The sequence below is a fragment of the Schistocerca serialis genome, chromosome 4 (assembly GCF_023864345.2).
Source record: "Schistocerca serialis cubense isolate TAMUIC-IGC-003099 chromosome 4, iqSchSeri2.2, whole genome shotgun sequence".
Lineage (NCBI taxonomy): Eukaryota > Metazoa > Arthropoda > Insecta > Orthoptera > Acrididae > Schistocerca > Schistocerca serialis.
The window spans coordinates 309,616,526-309,634,703 of record NC_064641.1 but is presented as its reverse complement, the minus strand read 5'-3'; the positions used below and the strand labels follow the sequence as shown (position 1 = coordinate 309,634,703).

Below are 18,178 nucleotides of genomic sequence, written 5' to 3'. Positions count from 1 at the left end.
GCTGGGAGACAATGGTTAGATGGAGGAGTAAATTGAGGAAGGTAGGGTTCAGTGTTGGTTTTGGGTTGAGTCTCATTTTTAGGGTTGATAACTAAAAATGATACCAATGTAGAGACTGAGAGGTCTTTAATAGGCCTAAATTGATAGAATTTTGGGAGTGGACAAAAGGTGAGACCTTTGGAAAGGACTGATAATTCTGCAGTACCGGCCTTTTGGAGGACAGGTTCAAAACTGTGTGGTGGATGTGTTTAGGCATTTGGCTGTGTACCGTTTGGAAGGTTGTGGTAGCTGTAGTATGTATGCAAGGTGGGGTTTGACAATGGTAATGGCATATGGAGATGGTTTGAAAATAAAACACATAAAAATCATAAATATTCATAAAAGATTAAACAAGTAAGGAGAAAAGAGTTAAAATGAAATAAGATCAATGTAAAAATGGGATGAGATCAAAGTTCACCCCAACCTCAACAAAGTTCTCCAGATACTACGTCTAGCAGCCCACCATCCTGTACAGTTAACACCATTGATTGCATAAGCATTGAAAATTTTGTTTCAAAGAAGAGTGAACATGTTAAGTGTTTGGTAGGAATGAACAAAATTAAGCAACATGGAAGTTTGGTGATTGTTGTACATAGTTGGAGGCATAGATGACAACAGTTAAGTTTTTATGCTTGTGCTGTGCACCTGACATCACACACTCTCAAACTGTCAGTGATTGTTCTGAAATGTTCAGAGCACTCTGCTGAGACAACATAGCCAGTGTGAACATCAAACGTGATTGTAGGGTGTTACTTACTGAATCTTTAGCAAGTAAGCAAAAATATTTTACATAAGCAAGCAAGACGCTTTATTTGCAGGATACGTGCTTTCTCCAATTGCAGAGCCCCTCTATGCGCATTTCACATCGGTTGCTTGGACCAGCAACACTGCAATCTGAATCATACTTTCATCTGTGTGGACCACCATCATTTGTTAACCAGAAGATATTGTAAATACTTACATAAGTAGCTGCATTTTGCTTAAAAGAAAAGATACGCCAGTGACAATGTGTAACATTCTCAGAGAGAACCCTCTACAGGTCATTATGAACCAAAAGAATTATTTTTTTCAAGTAAGCTTCCAACAAATTACATCCCACCGGATCAGTGAGTATATGTTCTGGAGTTAAGTTGAATGTGTGCAGACAAGAAATAAAAGTGCTAATTTCTTACCAGTGATAGGCACAATGTTTCTCCAAATCGCTGATTTCAGAACCAAATGTTCATTTCTCCTCTTGCACGCTCCCATTTCTTGATGGTTGACAGAGTCCTGAGTTACCTTTTTAATTAACTCTTCATCTTGGTCCATTCTATTTTGCCAGACAAAGGAAGCACCAATTCAGAAAACTAACTAATTTCATACTGCATGCTTTTGTTTTTTTCAGCTCCTGAATGTGTGTTGAAACATTTCAGTTGTTTCATTTTGTTGACCATTTTCCATGTAGGTAGACAGGTTAAAGTGTCACCTGGAACTCAAAATGTGCAATGAAGCTCTATGGATAACACAGTATGAGAGTTTTTACTCACAACAGCCTTTCTTTTCAGTGGTCGCATTGTTTAAGAGGGGATGGAATGAGATACCAGAAGTAATAGGATCTTCGTTTATGGCATTGATTGGATTTGGATTAGCAGGTGTTGGCTTATACAATTACTATTCTCATGATGGCAACAATCGTAGGTACAAGGAGTTGTACACAGGTAACAAAAGCTGCTTTTATTTAGTAATAAATATTTGAATTAGTTAACACCAAATTAAGTTATGTAGTTTGGTAACCCATCTGTAATTACTAAAATGACATGTAAAAGTAATGCAGAGTTAAGCAGAAAGAGAATTTTGGGCTTCTGGAATAAAGTGACTCCTTCCTGTGGTAAGGAAAAAGGATGAACAGTAAAAATCTACGAAGAAGTTCTAAAGTCCAAATACTGTCATTTGCAATGCTATGTATGGGAGTTATGCTGTATGTTGATCCATCACATACCCCTTGTTCTCTTCATTATGACTGCAGTTACAGGAGGAAAACTCTTTGACTGTCAAAGATTAAAATTTGCTTTCATGTTCTCCTACATCTTGAATTTATTAAAATGAGAGGCCATTGCTGTAACCAGTGCACTTCATTATATTATTGCTGAAATTTCCATTTAGTATGTGTTTGTAACTTGTGTGATGACCAACATCAGCAGTCTGAACAGCATGATCTTTTTTTTGCTAGTCAATGACTGCTTATCAGAGGCAGCCCCTGACCAGTGCCAAGTTTCCCGACAGAGACTAATGCTTAAAGTGTAAGAAGTAGTTAAGGAAACACAAAATTAAACTGCCAAATTCAACATAACACACTGCAATGATTAACCAGCACACATACTGCAGTAGCTGGCAACCTAAGCTTGAGCAACCCACCATGGTTTCAATAGACACTAATCTCCATATTGAATCTTACTTCAAGGCATAAATCTACCTCACTTTCTAATATTATAAAATCAAACAATGGAAAATCCAAGAAGGAACAGTACAGTATTATGAAAAGGATAGACTCATTGGGTAGTGGAGATGTTGAGCCAGGCTGGCCTCGCAGCCAGAGACAGTGAGCATGTGGGTGCGAGTTGCATTTGTGTGTGTGTGTGTGCGTTTGTTTGTTTGTTTGTTTGTTTGTTTGTTTGTTTGTTTTCATGTCTTCTTCAAAAGAAGGCCTTTTGTTCGAAAGCGTACTTGTTTAGCTGTCTTTTTGTTGTGCCTGTCTGAGACTCAGCATCTCAACACTATGGTGATTAGCAATCTATCCTTTTCATAATTTTATAACATGATAAATTCTCCTTCTTTTGGAAAGCAGAACAGCTCAAGAAAACTGATTAGTACAAGCCAACACTGAAAGTATGCTGCCTGATAACATCATGACAGTAAGGAAACCATTGTAAGATGCAAACCGACTGACACAAGCTGTAAAGTGCTACAATCAACCCATCCAATGAAATCTATTGTAACTGAAGATGCTGACTTCCAGCTGTGTGAATGCACCCTATAAAGTTTGTGTATCATAATATAATTAATTTTAAGTTTTAATGTCTCTCAAGTGATGTACATATATTACAAAGATTCTGATAAGATTAACCAGAAAAAAATATGTCTGTTGCTGTTACACAAGAATCATACTGCCTTATCTGGCATACAGTCTGGAACCGGGCGACCGCTACGGTCGCAGGTTCGAATCCTGCCTCGGGCATGGATGTGTGTGATGTCCTTAGGTTAGTTAGGTTTAATTAGTTCTAAGTTCTAGGCGACCAATGACCTCAGAAGTCAAGTCCCATAGTGCTCAGAGCCATTTGAACCTTATCTGGCCCCTAATCTGCCAGATGGAAATAGTCACACGGATCTAGTCATCCATATTTTGGTTTTCTGTAGTTTCACTAAATGTCACAAGGCAAATGCTAGAATGGTTCCCCTGAAAAGAACAGGGCCGATTCTTCTCCTACCATCCTCAATCTGTTATCTTCTGCTTTGTCTGTGACAACACCATGGGCATGATGCCTGGCCTACTTCATTTTCTCATGCTCATGTCTCGTGAAACGAGCTCAGTATTTAAAGTACCACTGTTCCTTCCCCAGTTCCATGCTACAATCATGAAATAGTGCACAATAAGGACGATCGGTGGTAAACTTTAGTTGGAGGCCTGTCTAATTTCACCTTCATGATGTTTTTGAGAGATGTATGTGGGTGGGAAGAAGTACGTTAGTTGATCCTTGTTGAAACACAAATTCTCAAAATTTTAAGAGCAAACCGTCAGATTTATGGCAGGAGGTACAGACACACAAAGTACTTTTGAACACAGTTTTCTAAAAACTTTCTTGAGCAGCTAATTCGGCAGTCCGCTTGCTTTGAAAATGTTTCAGACTATGTAGCAGAAACACCTTATCAACATCATTGTAGAGATGGGGCTATAACAGCAGATAAGTAGTTGCTAGCATTTCACTTAGACAGGGAATTGACAGCGTTTAGTTCCAATATGATGGACCCAAAGAAATTACGGACAAAAGTTTGAACAGATTGTAAATGATGCTGTGGAGAAGTATGTGCCTAGTCAGTGAAATAAGGATAGTAAAGACCCACCATGGTTCAACAGTAACATTTGGAAAATGCCAAGGAAGCAAAGACAGTTGCATTCTCAGTTCAAAAGAGAGAGCACAAATGAAGACAGGCAAAGAATAGTAGAAAAAATCTGTGTGTGAAGTGTACAACTGCCACCACTGTCATGCCCTAGTAAAAGATCTGGCCAAGAACCTGAGAAAATTTTGGTCCTGTGTAAAATCACTAAGCAGCTCTAAACCTTCCTTCAAATCACTCAACCAGTCAGGTGTGGTAGTGGAAGATAGCGAAATGAAAGCCGAAGTTTTAAATTTTGTGTTTAAGAAATCATTCACACAGGAGAATTGTACAAACATACCATCATTTGACTGTCGCAGTGAGTCCCGTATGTGTGACACAATAACAAACACTCCTGGTGTAGAGAAACAACTAAAAGAGTTAGAAACAAGTAAGTTGCCAGATCCAGATGGAATCTCTTTTCAGTTTTACAGAGTGTTCTATACCATTGGCTCCTTACTTAGTTTGCATTTATCGTGAATCTCTCATTTATTGTGAAGCAGAGTTCTTGAACACATTCTGAGTTTGAATATCATAAATTTCCTTGAGATTGTAAAACTTATGTCCTTGACCCAGTGTGCTTTTAGAAAGCACCACTCATGCAAAACTCAACTTGCCCTTTCCTCCCATGGTACTTTGTGAACCATGGATGAAGAGCAACAGGCAGATTTCTGAAGAGCCTTTGACATGGTGCCACACTGCAGACTGTTAATGAAGGTGCAAGCATATAGAATAGAGTCCCAGATATATGAGTGGCTTAGAGGTAGAACCCAGTATGTTGTCCTCGACAGTGAGTGTTCATCAGAGGAAAGGGAAGTTTAATAGGGTTGCTGCTGTTTTCTATGCACATAAAGGATCTTGCAGACAGGGTGAGCAGCAGTTAGTGTCTGTAGGCATAAACAAGGTGATTAAATCCTTTATTTGGATACAGCATTAGTAATGTCCTGCTTGACTCACCTACATTATTTGAATATCTGAACATAACATTCCAAAGTGATAAATGGAACAAGCATGTGCCAGTTGTGGTAAGGAAGGCAAATGATAAACTTCAGTTTATGTGGAGAATTTTGGGAAAGTGTGGTTCATCTGTAATGGAGACCACATATAGGAATTTAGTGTGACCTATTCTTGAGAACTGCTAGAGTGTTTGGGGTCCACACCAGGTCAGATTAAAGGAAGACATCGAAGCAATTCAGAGCGGGGCTGCTAGATTTATTACCTGTAGGTTGGAACAACCTGCAAGTATTACAGAGATGTCTTGGGAACACACATGGGAATCTCTGGAGGGAAGGCGGCTTTCTTTTCGAGGAACACTACTTAGAAAGTTTACAGAACCCACATTTGAAATTCTACTGCCACCAACATAATTTCGTGTAGGGGACAGTCGTGGAAAGGAAGTGTCTAGAAGTTGTTTAGGGTACAGTCGGCCAAGAAACGTACAATGACTTGCAGAGTATGTATGTTGATGTAGATTAGGTGTATAATGCCTCTCTTGTATCACTGGACACTGAAATTGGATGAGTTGCACCTTCTCACTTCCCAAATATGCCCGTGACAAAACATACTGCTCTTCTCTATTTCCTGTGCCAATCCTACCTGGTAAGGGTCACAGACTGTGGAATAATACTGATACATCAGTTGAACAAGTTTCGTAAGTTAGCTGCTTCTTAGGTGGACTGTATTATCTGATGATTCTTTCAGTGAATCTTATCTTGCAACAGCCTTTCCTATAATCAGTTTTATGTGATTGTTCTATGCTTAATAGCTCCATATCTGTACTTTTAAGATATTCAATTTCTGTGAGTGCTTCCATTGACTATTCACTGATAATGTAACAAAACAATTACCTACTTGGTCGTTTCCCATATTTATGCACATCTGTTTACATTGAGGTAAAATACCAATTCGTGTGTCAGAGTTGACCATCTGCAGATGCTCCACATTTACTACAATTTTGTATCCACACAAAAGTGTACCATCTATGAACAGCCTTAAAAAGCTTTGGATGTTGTGCACCATGTTGCTTATGTAGATTGTAAATGTTATTCAACTCCATTAACCACATTATAAACCTAAAGTCACACTAAAACTGCATGAATTTCAAATCACACGAGGAAAAACCTGAGAGGTGTTGTTATTCTGAGATGACAATAAAATTTATAAAATAACATTGTAATCCCCAAAACAGAGAAAAGCCATTTGGTCTCTCATTCATCACTACCTAGTGTCAGCCATGCGTGTCAAATCTTTTGGCAGTGACTCCTCTCATTATAAAGGTGTATGACATGGATGTCTAAAAGTCTGCCAGAGAATGTGTAATACTTTACTTTTATCTGTGCACCCTTTGGGATTTCCTGCCCACATTGTAGAAACTAGAGATAACGAAAACTCTGGTGAGGGATATATCATGGAGTATTAGGGGAAGGCTATCAGAAGGAATTGTTGGGTTCTGGGAGGCAGCCATGAGGCTGCACAATCGAACAAACTGTAAGAAGCGTCTTGGCTACGAACACAGTAAACAATGGACACAGCCCAAAATATGCAGTTAGTTATTCAATGTCTGGAGGCTTCTAGCTCACATAATGCAGGAATACAGCAAATATTCATTCATAAAGGATGCTTTTATTTCACTTCAGCAGTTTCAGGTGAACTGCATCTTTTTATTGACTTGACCACTTCATTTACACGTTTAGCAAGTAGAAAACTTGGCATAATGGTTGGGAGTAGAGTATTTGTGTAGTGAGATATACAGCTTGAAGGCATGTGCTTAAGATGATTCTTTCCTGGAATGGACATTAAACATTAGGCAACATTCAAACCATTAAACAACATTGTTTATGTTGCGTCCTGCCCACTCGTCTCATATAGGGTGCCTAAGGGACGCTGCATACCCAGAATGCTATACAACAACTCAAGCAAATAACATTAGTAGTTTTGTTTCTATATAGCAGATTAACAATATTTAACTTAAATGTACAAAGGTGTCGCAAGCGATGGGCGACATGCAACATAAATCTGACAAACAATGGAGATGGATCACTACAATCTGATATGGTAGCACTCTCTGCCAGGCCGTGGTAATAGTCTGCGAATCCTGTCCACTAATGTCCAGCCGAGGCTGGCAGGAGCAATGCTTATATTCACTTCTTGCAGAGGTCGCTCCTATCATGGCGCAGTCCTTGTCGGTGAGCTATTGGCTGACGTCGCCTTACCACCTTCTGTGGTCTCACATTCCTCCTCTTCATTCTGGGGCTGGGGTCTATGCCAGAACAGTTTACATGCCTTTGAAGAGCATGTATATTTGGTCCTCAATCATGTAAAGGAGAAGCTATTGTAAAACCAAAGGCCACTGTCTTCTTAAAGTCTTTGAATTTACTTGACATTCAGTTGTAGGACCACCTATACCGTATTTACTCGAATCTAAGCCGCACCTGAAAAATGTGACTCGAAATAAAGAAAAAAAAATTCCCGAATCTAAGCTGCACCCAAAATTTGAGACTCGAAATTCAAGGGGACAGAAAAGTTTTAGGCTGCACCTCCAAATCGAATCAAAGTTGGCCCATTGTAATATGAGACACAATTTAGGTTGAATGAATGACGATACGGCTGTAGTAGTTTGGTTCGAGTCGTAAGCTTAGCAGTTAAGCTTTACCAGGTAGCCATTGCTATGCATCAGGCGCTCCGTCCGTATTTATACGGGTACCCTTCCTTTTTCACGTGCTTCATCTGGTTTGAATCTATTGCTTATTTTGCTTCGATCTGATAAGTGCCGTTTTCTTTGTTATAGGTGTTTACGTCACTCTAAGCTGAAAATGCATTACTGTACTGTGTCATGCATTGTTTGTCGCATTCTGATAGTGCGTGTTTACGGTCTGTTGCCGCTCGCGGCATGGCTTGCTTTTGTGCACGCTACTGCCGCTAACAATAAAAAAATAGAGAGGAATTGTCTCATTAGCGAAACAATGGCACGAGACTGCTATTTGTTGTTACTTACACTGCTGCTTTCTTTGATAATGATCAACAAGAACCAAATAATAGACTGCGTATGATAGAACATGTTCTGAACGAGAGTTAGGCGAAAATTTTTCTCCGTTTGAAAATCTTTGCGGCCGCTTCTTTAGTACATCAAATTCTGCACATAAATTAGAGTCATCTTAGATTTGAAAATCTAGTCAGCTGCCGTGCTTCACTTCTGACTGTATCACTTAATACGAATATAAACATGACACGATACGTATATTCTTCCGCGTTTGCTGTTGTCTCACTCTAGTTTCGTAGTTTATTAGGCAGGCAGGATTTAAATGAGATAGCAGCAAACACGAAAGAAAACATGGCAAAATGTTTATATTCGTCTTATTCTTATGGTGAAGAGAATACTGCATGTGATTCACAATTCATACAAGTTCCTATTAGCAACCATCTCTTGTCACAGGTAGGAAAAATTTCAGAACGTAGAGTTGGCCATATTGACAAACATCCCAAACAGTCTTGCCAGTCGGATTTTCGTAGTACATTGAAATTCTGCTACATTCGAAGATAAACAATACGGAGTTGTATTTACTTCGTTGGATAATGTGTGAAAATGCAGTTGTCGAAACTCTGGGCAGAGAAAAAAAGCTCGTCTTCCACCTTTTTTATTTATTTTTTTTAATTTATTTACTGACGCAGAGGTTTTGGTGCCAGTATTTATCTTTGTGCCTACAAACCACGCCTGTGTAGCGCTACACATATTCGACGGCAGTTCGTTGTGGCGGCACCTACCAACATTTTTCAGAACTTCCGCTTGCTTTGCACCCGATTCTAAGCTGCAGGCGGTTTTTTGGATTACAAAAACCGGAAAAAAAGTGCAGCTTAGATTCGAGTAAATACGGTAGTTTAATTTGTGCATTAAACATTTTCCTCCGGCATGTGTGCAAACAAATTGTGATACTATGGCTCAATTTCATGTTTGTAGCAACTGCTGTGGTTGTTTTTTTAACATCAGTGGGTGGGATAGAAAATTCCAGCTGGTAAGATCAACAAACACGTGAAGATGTTCACCAATACAGAGCAAGCTTTGAAGAGATATAACTCATTGAGACTCCCACAGAAACGATTTTGAAGCTAGAAACCTTTGACACAGTAGTGCAAGACATTCAAATCAAACATTGACTGGTTAAGTAATAGTCAGTGTCAATAAAATTCACCAACAGCCATGTAACTTAAGATGTTATTTTATTTTATTTTGAAGGCTACCAGTTACAGCATTTCATTATGCCATCTTCAGGCCCCATATGCACCTCTCCAAGTGAACAAAAATGTGATATACAGCCTTAAATCACTGAGTGTTGTGAATTCTGTCATTACACCAGGGCTTCATTCTAAGACTTGATAGCAAGGTGCGGAGCTGGTAAATAACACGTAAAATACTGAGGTCTCAATTTCAGCTATTCGTTGAATTGAAGGAAGTCAACTAGAGAGGGAATCTGCTTAGCAGATTATTGAATGGCTCTTGTAAGATGTACATAGTTCAGAATAAGTTGTGCAGTACGCATACTAAATACTAAAATACTGCATATGGATTGCAAGCCAAACTAATTACGAAGAACCAGGATAAGAAGTACCCTGTATGGGAGGAGGTTTTTTATTAACCATGTGAGATCTCGTTAAAATCTGATAACTACCTCAGTCTACAATATTCTTCAACCCAACTGTTGCATCTTTAAATATGAACTTTTATTGCATTCATTGACTAGCAAAAGCCTCAAGTAGAAAATTAGTTTTGTATAAACTAAGGCAAGAGAAGACATAGCAATTATAATTATGACTGGCAGTCCATGAAGATGGCAATAAGATCAGAGGAGTCACAGGAAATGTAAGGAATGTAAAAAAGATGGAATGACTTACCAGTCACTTTCAGCCTATCAGTTCGCTAGAGTCTATAGGCAAGAACACAGGCACCCAGTACAATAGTGAGAGTGAAATCCACAGTAGATATTGATTTGGAAGTCTGAGAAGTTATAAATGGTAGTTCACGGAAAACTAGGTAAAGAATAAACTAAGAAAAGGAGTGAAGGATAAAGAAAGGTGATAAACTACAACCAGATTCTAGTAAGTAAAGAGAAATGTCATTGGTTACACCTAGTGCTAGAAGTAGTTATCACAATGTGGAAATATCTGTATATTTTGATATATTATGTGATAAATCACATTTAGTTATTTTAACATGATATTATGATCAGTTGATTGCCTACAATTCCATTAATTGTTGTTCATTTAATCAACTACACATAAACTAATGGTTTCAATGATACAGCTTATTCAATACAACTACAGTGAAACCCTTATTGTATGTTTTCATGTGGTTCAGACTTAAAAAAACGCAAAATTGAGGAAAATGTTAAAACCCCCAAAATATGAGCAAAAACACATGCAATTGGCATGTACTTTGAAGCGCCAAAGAAACTGGTATAGGCATGCGTGTTCAAATACAGAGATATGTAAACAGGCAGAATATTGCACTGTGGTCAGCAAAGCCAACAAGTACCTGGTGCAGTTGTCAGATCAGTTACTGCTGCTACAATGGCAGATTATCAAGATTTAAGTGTGTCTGAACTTGGTGTTATAGTCAGCACACGAGCAATGGGACACAGCATCTCTGAGGTAGTGATGAAATGGGGATTTTCCCCTATGACCATTTCACAAGTGTAACATGAATATCAGGCACATGTTGAAACATCAAATCTCCATCATCACTGCGGTTGGAAAAGGATCCTGCAGGAACAGGACCAACAATGACTGAAGAGAATCTTTCAACATGCCAGAAGTGCAACCCTTCTATAAATTGCCACAGATTTCGTTTCTGAGCCATAATTTGTGGCAGTGGTGTATTTGGAAATGGCTCAATGACCTCTATCATTAGCAGAAGTGATAGTCTTTCCAATTACATACCCAACAGTATTAATAGTGGCAAAACCCACTTTTTTCTAATAAGTCTGTTGTATGACATAAAATTCCGAAATTTCTTTTTTATTTATTTATTTACGCTTCAAGTTCCGTAGGACCAAATTGAGGAGCAAATCTCCAAGGTCATGGAGCATGTCAGTACCTGAAATTACAACATAAAATTAATAACAGATAAAAATAAATGTTCATGAACCTGAAAAAAGTCAGTCCAAAAGTTTAAGGAAACGCTGTCAGCAATAGAATAAGAATCAGCTTAATTTTCCAAGGAACTCCTCGACAGCATAGGAGTGACCCATGAGGAAACTCTTCAGCTTTGATTGGAAAGCACATGGATTACTGCTAAGATTTTTGAATTCGAGTGGCAGCTTATTGAAAATGGATGCAGCAGTATACTGCACACCTTTTTGCACAGGAGTTAAGGAAGTCCGATTCAAATGCAGGTTTGATTTCTGCCGCATATTAACTGAGTGAAAGCTGCTTATTCTTGGGAATAAACTAATATTGGTAACAAGAAACAACAATAAGGAATATACATATTGAGAGGCCAATGTTAAAATACCCAGATTCGTGAACAGAGGTTGACAAGAGGTTCGTGAACTCGCACCACTTACTGCCCAAACCACCCGTTTCTGAGCCAAAAATGCCCTTGTAGAATGGGAAGAGTTACCCAAAAATATAATACCATACGACATAAGTGAATGAAAATAAGCAAAGTAGACTAATTTTTGTGTCGAAGTATCATTCACTTTTGATATCATTCGAATAGTTAAACTGGAAGTATTAAGTCTTTGAACAAGATCCTGAACATGGGCTTTCCACGACAGCTTACTATCTATCTGAACACCTAGAAATTTGAACTGTTCAATTTCACTAATCATATGCCCGTTCTGTGAAATTAAGATGTCAGGTTTTGTTGAATTGTGTGTTAGAAACTGTAAAAACTGAGTCTTACTGTGATTTAATGTTAGTTAAAGCCATGAACTGAGATCATGTGCTGCACTGTTTGAAACCGAGTCAATGTTGCACACAACATCCTTTAGTACCAAGATAGTATCATCAGAAAACAGAAATATTTTAGAGTTAACCGTAATACTAGAGGGCATATCATTTATATAAATAAGGAACAGGAATGGCCCCAACACTAATCCCTGGGGTACCCCCCACTTGGCAGTACCCCACTCAGATCCCACGTCACAGCCGTTATCAACATTGTGAATAATGACCTTTTGCTGTCTGTTGCTAAAGTAAGAGGTGAACCAATTGTGAGCTACTCCCCATATTCCATAATGGTCCAACTTCTGGAACAATATTTTGTGATCAACACAATCAAATGCCTTAGTCCAATTAAAAAATGTGCCAAGCGTTCGAAACTTTTTGCTTAGCCCATCCAGTACCTCACAGAGAAAAGAGAATATAGCATTTTCAGTTGTTAAACGACTTCTAAAGCCGAACTGTACATTTGATAGCAAATTGAATGATATAAAATGATCAATTATCCTTACATACACAGCCTTTTCAGTAACTTTTGAAAACACTGATGGCATAGAAACAGATCTAAAATTATCTACATTATCCCTTTCTCCCTTTTTATGAAGCAGCTTTACTACTGAGTACTTTAATCGCTCAGGGAATTGGCCGTTCCTAAAGGAAAAATTACAAATATGGCTAAATACAGGGCTTACATGTGCAGCACAGTACTTTAATATTCTGCTAGACACTCCATCATAACCATGAGAGTCCTTAGTCTTCAGTGATTTAATTATTGACTCAATCTCCCTCTTGTCTGTATCGCAGAGGAGTTTTTCAGACGTCAATCTCGAAAAGGCATCTGCCAAGAAAGGTATGATTTCCTTTAGAAACTAAATTTTTATTTAATTCACCAGCAATGCTCAGAAAATGATTGTTAAATACTGTACATATATCTGATCTATCAGTAACAGAAATATTTTTACTACAAACTGACTTATCACCGACCTTGTGCTGCTGACCAGACACTTCCTTCACAACTGACCATATGGTTTTTATTTTATCCTGTGAATTAGCTATTCTATTTGCATACCACATACTCTTTGCTTTCCTAATAACATTTTAAGCACCTTACAATTTTGTTTGTAATGGGCTACTGTAGCTTGATTGTGACTACTTCTAACATTTTGATATAATTCCCACTTTGTTTTACATGATATCCTTATCTCACTATTCAGCCACCCGGGCTGTCCATTACTGCTAATACCCCATTTAGAATGTTCTAATGGAAAGCAGCTCTCAAAGAGCATGAGAAATGTGTTACGGAAAGCATTGTAATTATCATCTCTATTATCAGCACTATAAACATCCTGCCATCTTGTTCCTTGACAAGTTTTAAAAAACTTTCTATTGCTGTTGGATTAACTTTCCTACATAGTTTATAATTAAATTTGACATTGGTTTGAGTACAAAAGCCTTTTAGGGTTAAAATTTGTGCATCATGGTCTGAAAGGCCATTCACACTTTCACTAACAGAATGCCCATCTAGTAATGAAGAATGAATAAAAATATTGTCTATGACTGTGCTACTGTTCCCCTGCACCCTAGTTTGAAAAAAACACAGTTTGCATCAGATCATGTGAATTTAGGAGACCTACAAACATCCTTTTTCTTGCACAATCATATACAAAATTAATATTGAAGTCACCACATATAACTACTTTCTGGCACTTCCTACAAAGTGAATCAAGAACCCTCTCTAGCTTGAGCAAAAATACTCTGAAGTCCGAGTTAGGGGACCTATAAACAACAACAATTAGAAGTTTAGTATCACTAAATTCAACTAACGCTGCACAGATTTCAAATATATGTTCAGTGCAGTGTCTTGATAAGTCTATTGACTCAAATGGAATACTGTTTTCTACATGCAGAGCCACTCCCCCACCCTGCAAGGAACTCCTTGAGAAACAGCTAGCTAATCTGTAGCCTGGTAAAGGAAGCCTCTGAATTGTTTGTTTATCGATTTGCGATTTGGTTGTGTCATTTGACTTTGAGTGTCAGTAAAATTTCTACCTGGGAGGAGAAGAATGAGACTCTCGCACTGACTTTGATTTATAGCTTCTGTGGCTGTTTATACTTTATAATCCTGTGCTTAAGGAATTTCTAATGTTTTGTTGGCTAAGGTCTGTAAACTTAGTACATAGTGAGCTAAACTAAGTGGTGAGCTCATTGTACATGTGTTATAGCTCATTTTACATGTGTTATTTGGTGTGGTAGCTGGGCTGGCTGTTGGGTGACGTAACAAGTTGCCTGGCAATAAGAGCTCACTACCCAGAAATGACAGACATTGCCTTGATTCTGACCAAGCATATTCTTCAAGACTCAGTATTTCAGTTGAAAAGGTTGATGGATATTCTTGCTGAATACAGTATATCAGATATACATACAAAAACACAAGACTTAATTTAAGTGGCACACGAAAAGGTGACTGCTTGGCCCCTTCATCAGATATTGACTCGGTCCAGAACACTTCACGTCAACTGTCACATTTTTCCATTGCTGCCGCAACCTAGCAGTAGTTGTATCAAAATTGCACGGTGTAGCTAAACGTTGCAAGTTGTGTTGGCAGTGCCGATTCTGGATTATGTCAGTATTTCCTCTTTCACATCTCCCCTCTCCACAACAGTCTAAAACATCCTCTTAACTCCACCACCTCTCATTACTTTTTTACTCACGTCAAATGGTACAAAGTCGAGTGAGGCACTGAGTAAGAATGTAGAATTGAGGCAAGCCTTACTAGAAAGAAATGTAAAATCGGGGAACTTTTAGCATTGATGTTATGGGTTTTTCACAGGGGCTATGAGTTTATTGTGTAGTATCATGAGAAGTATAAAATCAGAGTGTAAAATCAAAGTTCCACTCTTATCACTAACTTCGTATGTACAGCCATGTTCTATTTAAAATTTTTAGTGAAGTACATTGTATTACATAATTCATGTAATGCCCTTAAATCTTCTGGTGTGGTTGTCTTTCCTTATTGGCAAAAGCCTTTATCACATTATTTCTGGACTTTGTAACATACCTATAGTGCCCATGATAAAGTTTCCACTCTGCTACGGAGTGTGTGTTCATACAAAACTTACTGTCAGATTGAATCTGTGTGCCAAACCAAGACTCAAACTCAGGACCTTTGCCTTTTGCAGGCAAGTGGTCAGCCAACTGGTTGAGCACTTTCTCACAACAGACAAAGGTACTGAGTTTCATACCTACAGGGACTGATCACTCCACATCCGAGTTTCATACTTGTCACAGAGAAGTCTGTGAAAAGGGCAGAATATATTGGCAATCTTCAGTTCCATTAATCACAAGAACAAGATGAAGAGTTTATGCCAAGTCACAAAGATTGCATGGGCAGCAATAAAAAGTTGTTCAGTATCATAAAGTATCAGGCTAATCTGCTGATTAGTTTTGTTTGTGTGGGTTTTTTAAGTAGTCATGGTGCATTATTTCATTCAGACAAACAAATTGGTATTCTACCTATGATAAAATTCTTTGTTTTGAATGATTTATCATCAATAAAAATTTGTCAAAAACTGAAAAAGTCTCTTCCTCCATTTCAAACAGTTGAAGATAGGTAGCCGAGTTCAAAGATAGCTCTCACTCCCTTAAAGTTGATCCTTTTGAAGAACTACACCCACATATGAAAACATAAAAAAATACAGAGCATGTCATTTATGCAGTTAATTTCTCATCAGTGTTTGGATGTTTGTAGAAAGATTCCATATTATTATATGTGCTGCATTTTTACTGTGGGTAAGGTTATGATCTTCACTCAGGAAATGAAGCAGCAGTCCAACTAATGACTCAGTTGCTGTAAAAGTTTTTACTGAATTATAAATGGGACAGATAATTTTGCAATTGGTAAAACCATGCAGTCTACTTGATTAAGAAGATGAAAAGCTATTGGAGAAGAGATGAGGATAGAAAAAGAAGGAAAAAATCCTTATTTTGCAGTACAAAGTGCTTGCCCACAAAGATGCTTCTGCGATAAGAAAAAATTTAAAAATTCTAGTGTGATTTCTGGATACATGTAAAGAAAGTTCTGGCTAGAAAATCTTGTGTGTGCAGTGAAGAGATCTGGCTGTCCTGGCAGTTATTATCAAGTCTTTTAGAACCACCAAATCTATTCACTACAAAAATGTTAGACATGGAGCAGCTAACCTAGTATCCTTGTAGTTTGAAAATCTATTTAACTATGTTATTGTTTGTAGAAACTGTTACTGTTACTGAGTAGCAGAACTTCTGAAATTTTAGCAGTTTCCGATGTCATTTAATAATATAATTAACCTGTTAGTGCTTCAAGGAACATTTATTGTTGCTGAGGTAGCAGAAACCAATTCTATTTATTTTAGTCAGAGAAAAAATTAACATTTTTTATCTTTGTGTTAGCATCTGCAGAAAACTGCTTTCCTGCCCTGTTTATGCCGCGGAACTCTGTATTAAGGCAAACATAAATTGTTGAAATTCCCTGACTTCTGAGCTCTGTAACGTCGTCAGAAAATACTAAAGGAAATGTTAAGATGTAGTATTGCTTTTAATTTTGAATTTCTGTGTGAGGGTTAGTAATGAAGTTTGTTTTTATATTAAAAAAGTAGCCATGTTATCTGTTTCTAGACAAGAAAGAAAAAGTGTGTATTAACAGTTCAATTTTCAAAAAGTTCTCAGTATTTTCCACACCACTGGTAAGGAAATAGTTCGTTCATGTGTTGTTAACCATTATTGATATTTCAGTGTAAATTAGGTTTTTATTGCAGATCTAATGCACTACACACATGGTTGCTATGTTCTGACAACTACAGATTTGGCATTTGAGATAGTAATACATAATAATCTTATTGGGGAAGTAATTTATTTCTGCTCTGTCTTCACACCATACTACAATGTACCAGAAGGCTGTATCTTTAAAGTTACTAGTGGTTGCCTCAATGTGCTTCCTCCACATGGCTATTTAGTATCTAATCAAATAGCTAATAACTTCAAAATTCAAGCATTGTTTGATTCTGGACCTTCATGTGACTGTTTGTTGTAATATTTTGGCTGTGGTGTGTGCTCATGACATAGCTACTTGTAAGAATTGTCTATGGTAGTAAATTTGTGGAAATTTATTTGAGAGTTTGAAGTCTAACATTCACTTTCTACTTTTTCAGTATACAGATCCGATGACCCAAGAGCAGCCAGAATCCGGAAGGACTAGTTCATATACTGAGGCTCTTCAGATTCAGTGTAGATAAAGTTTCTAATGATTAAATCGGATATACAAATTTTTTGTTACTCAATGTGTTTTCTTTTGTAAATGATTTCCTCTCTGTGGAACAACTTAGCTCCAAATAATATTTAACAACAGATAACTGTAATGACATTAACACTGTTATAGCACAAAAAGCAACAACCTTTTCTGTAAATAGTAATATTTAGGCTACAGTTTTGCAGCAGTTTATTGGAGACTTCCCCACGAATGTTGTTTATTGAAGAAAATATTATTCCACTGCTAATAAAACCATGTAAAAAAATAGATGTAGTTCTGGAATTTACCTACCATTAAAAATTTAAGTTAAGAATTATAGCATTCCACACATATTTTACTATTTAAAATTCTATCACAACTTTGGTAAACAAGTAACAGCAAAGGAAAGCAACAATTTTCCATTCCAGCATTTGAATTTGTAACACCTCCGTTTTTATCCCGACTTGATCTGATCGAATAGCAGCCCAATATTTATTATTAACATGACCGTGAACCTAATGGGGCTGGTAATTGGAATTGACTGCTACGGAAGTTGTTACTTTCCAGTTCGTCCTGTTCAATACAATAATATTGAATGTATGGTAATAAGGAACACAAACACAGTTTTACTAATTACGAACTTACATTCTTCTCAAAACACAAAAAGGAGACAGCCACTGCCTTCGTCATACATATTTAATTACGGCTAATCTCAGCACAGGCTTTCTTAATTTGCCATTATCGTCACACGGTAATCCATCACTGCATCCAACACTGCAATCCACGGTTAGGCTGGCGCGGTAGAAGCGAAAC

The 18,178-nt window shown here is 37.6% G+C and overlaps 1 protein-coding gene across 1 annotated transcript in view; it reads left to right on the top strand.

The window, feature by feature from the left end:
* The window catches only part of LOC126474002 (uncharacterized), a 39,940-nt gene extending 22,528 nt beyond the window's left edge, over window positions 1-17,412 (top strand). The window contains exons 2-3 of the mRNA XM_050101392.1: window positions 1,584-1,736; window positions 17,289-17,412. Coding sequence (XP_049957349.1) covers window positions 1,584-1,736; window positions 17,289-17,335 — 200 coding nt within the window. The 3' untranslated portion in view covers window positions 17,336-17,412. The remainder of the gene's footprint in view (window positions 1-1,583; window positions 1,737-17,288) is intronic.
* Window positions 17,413-18,178: the final 766 nt, after the last annotated feature.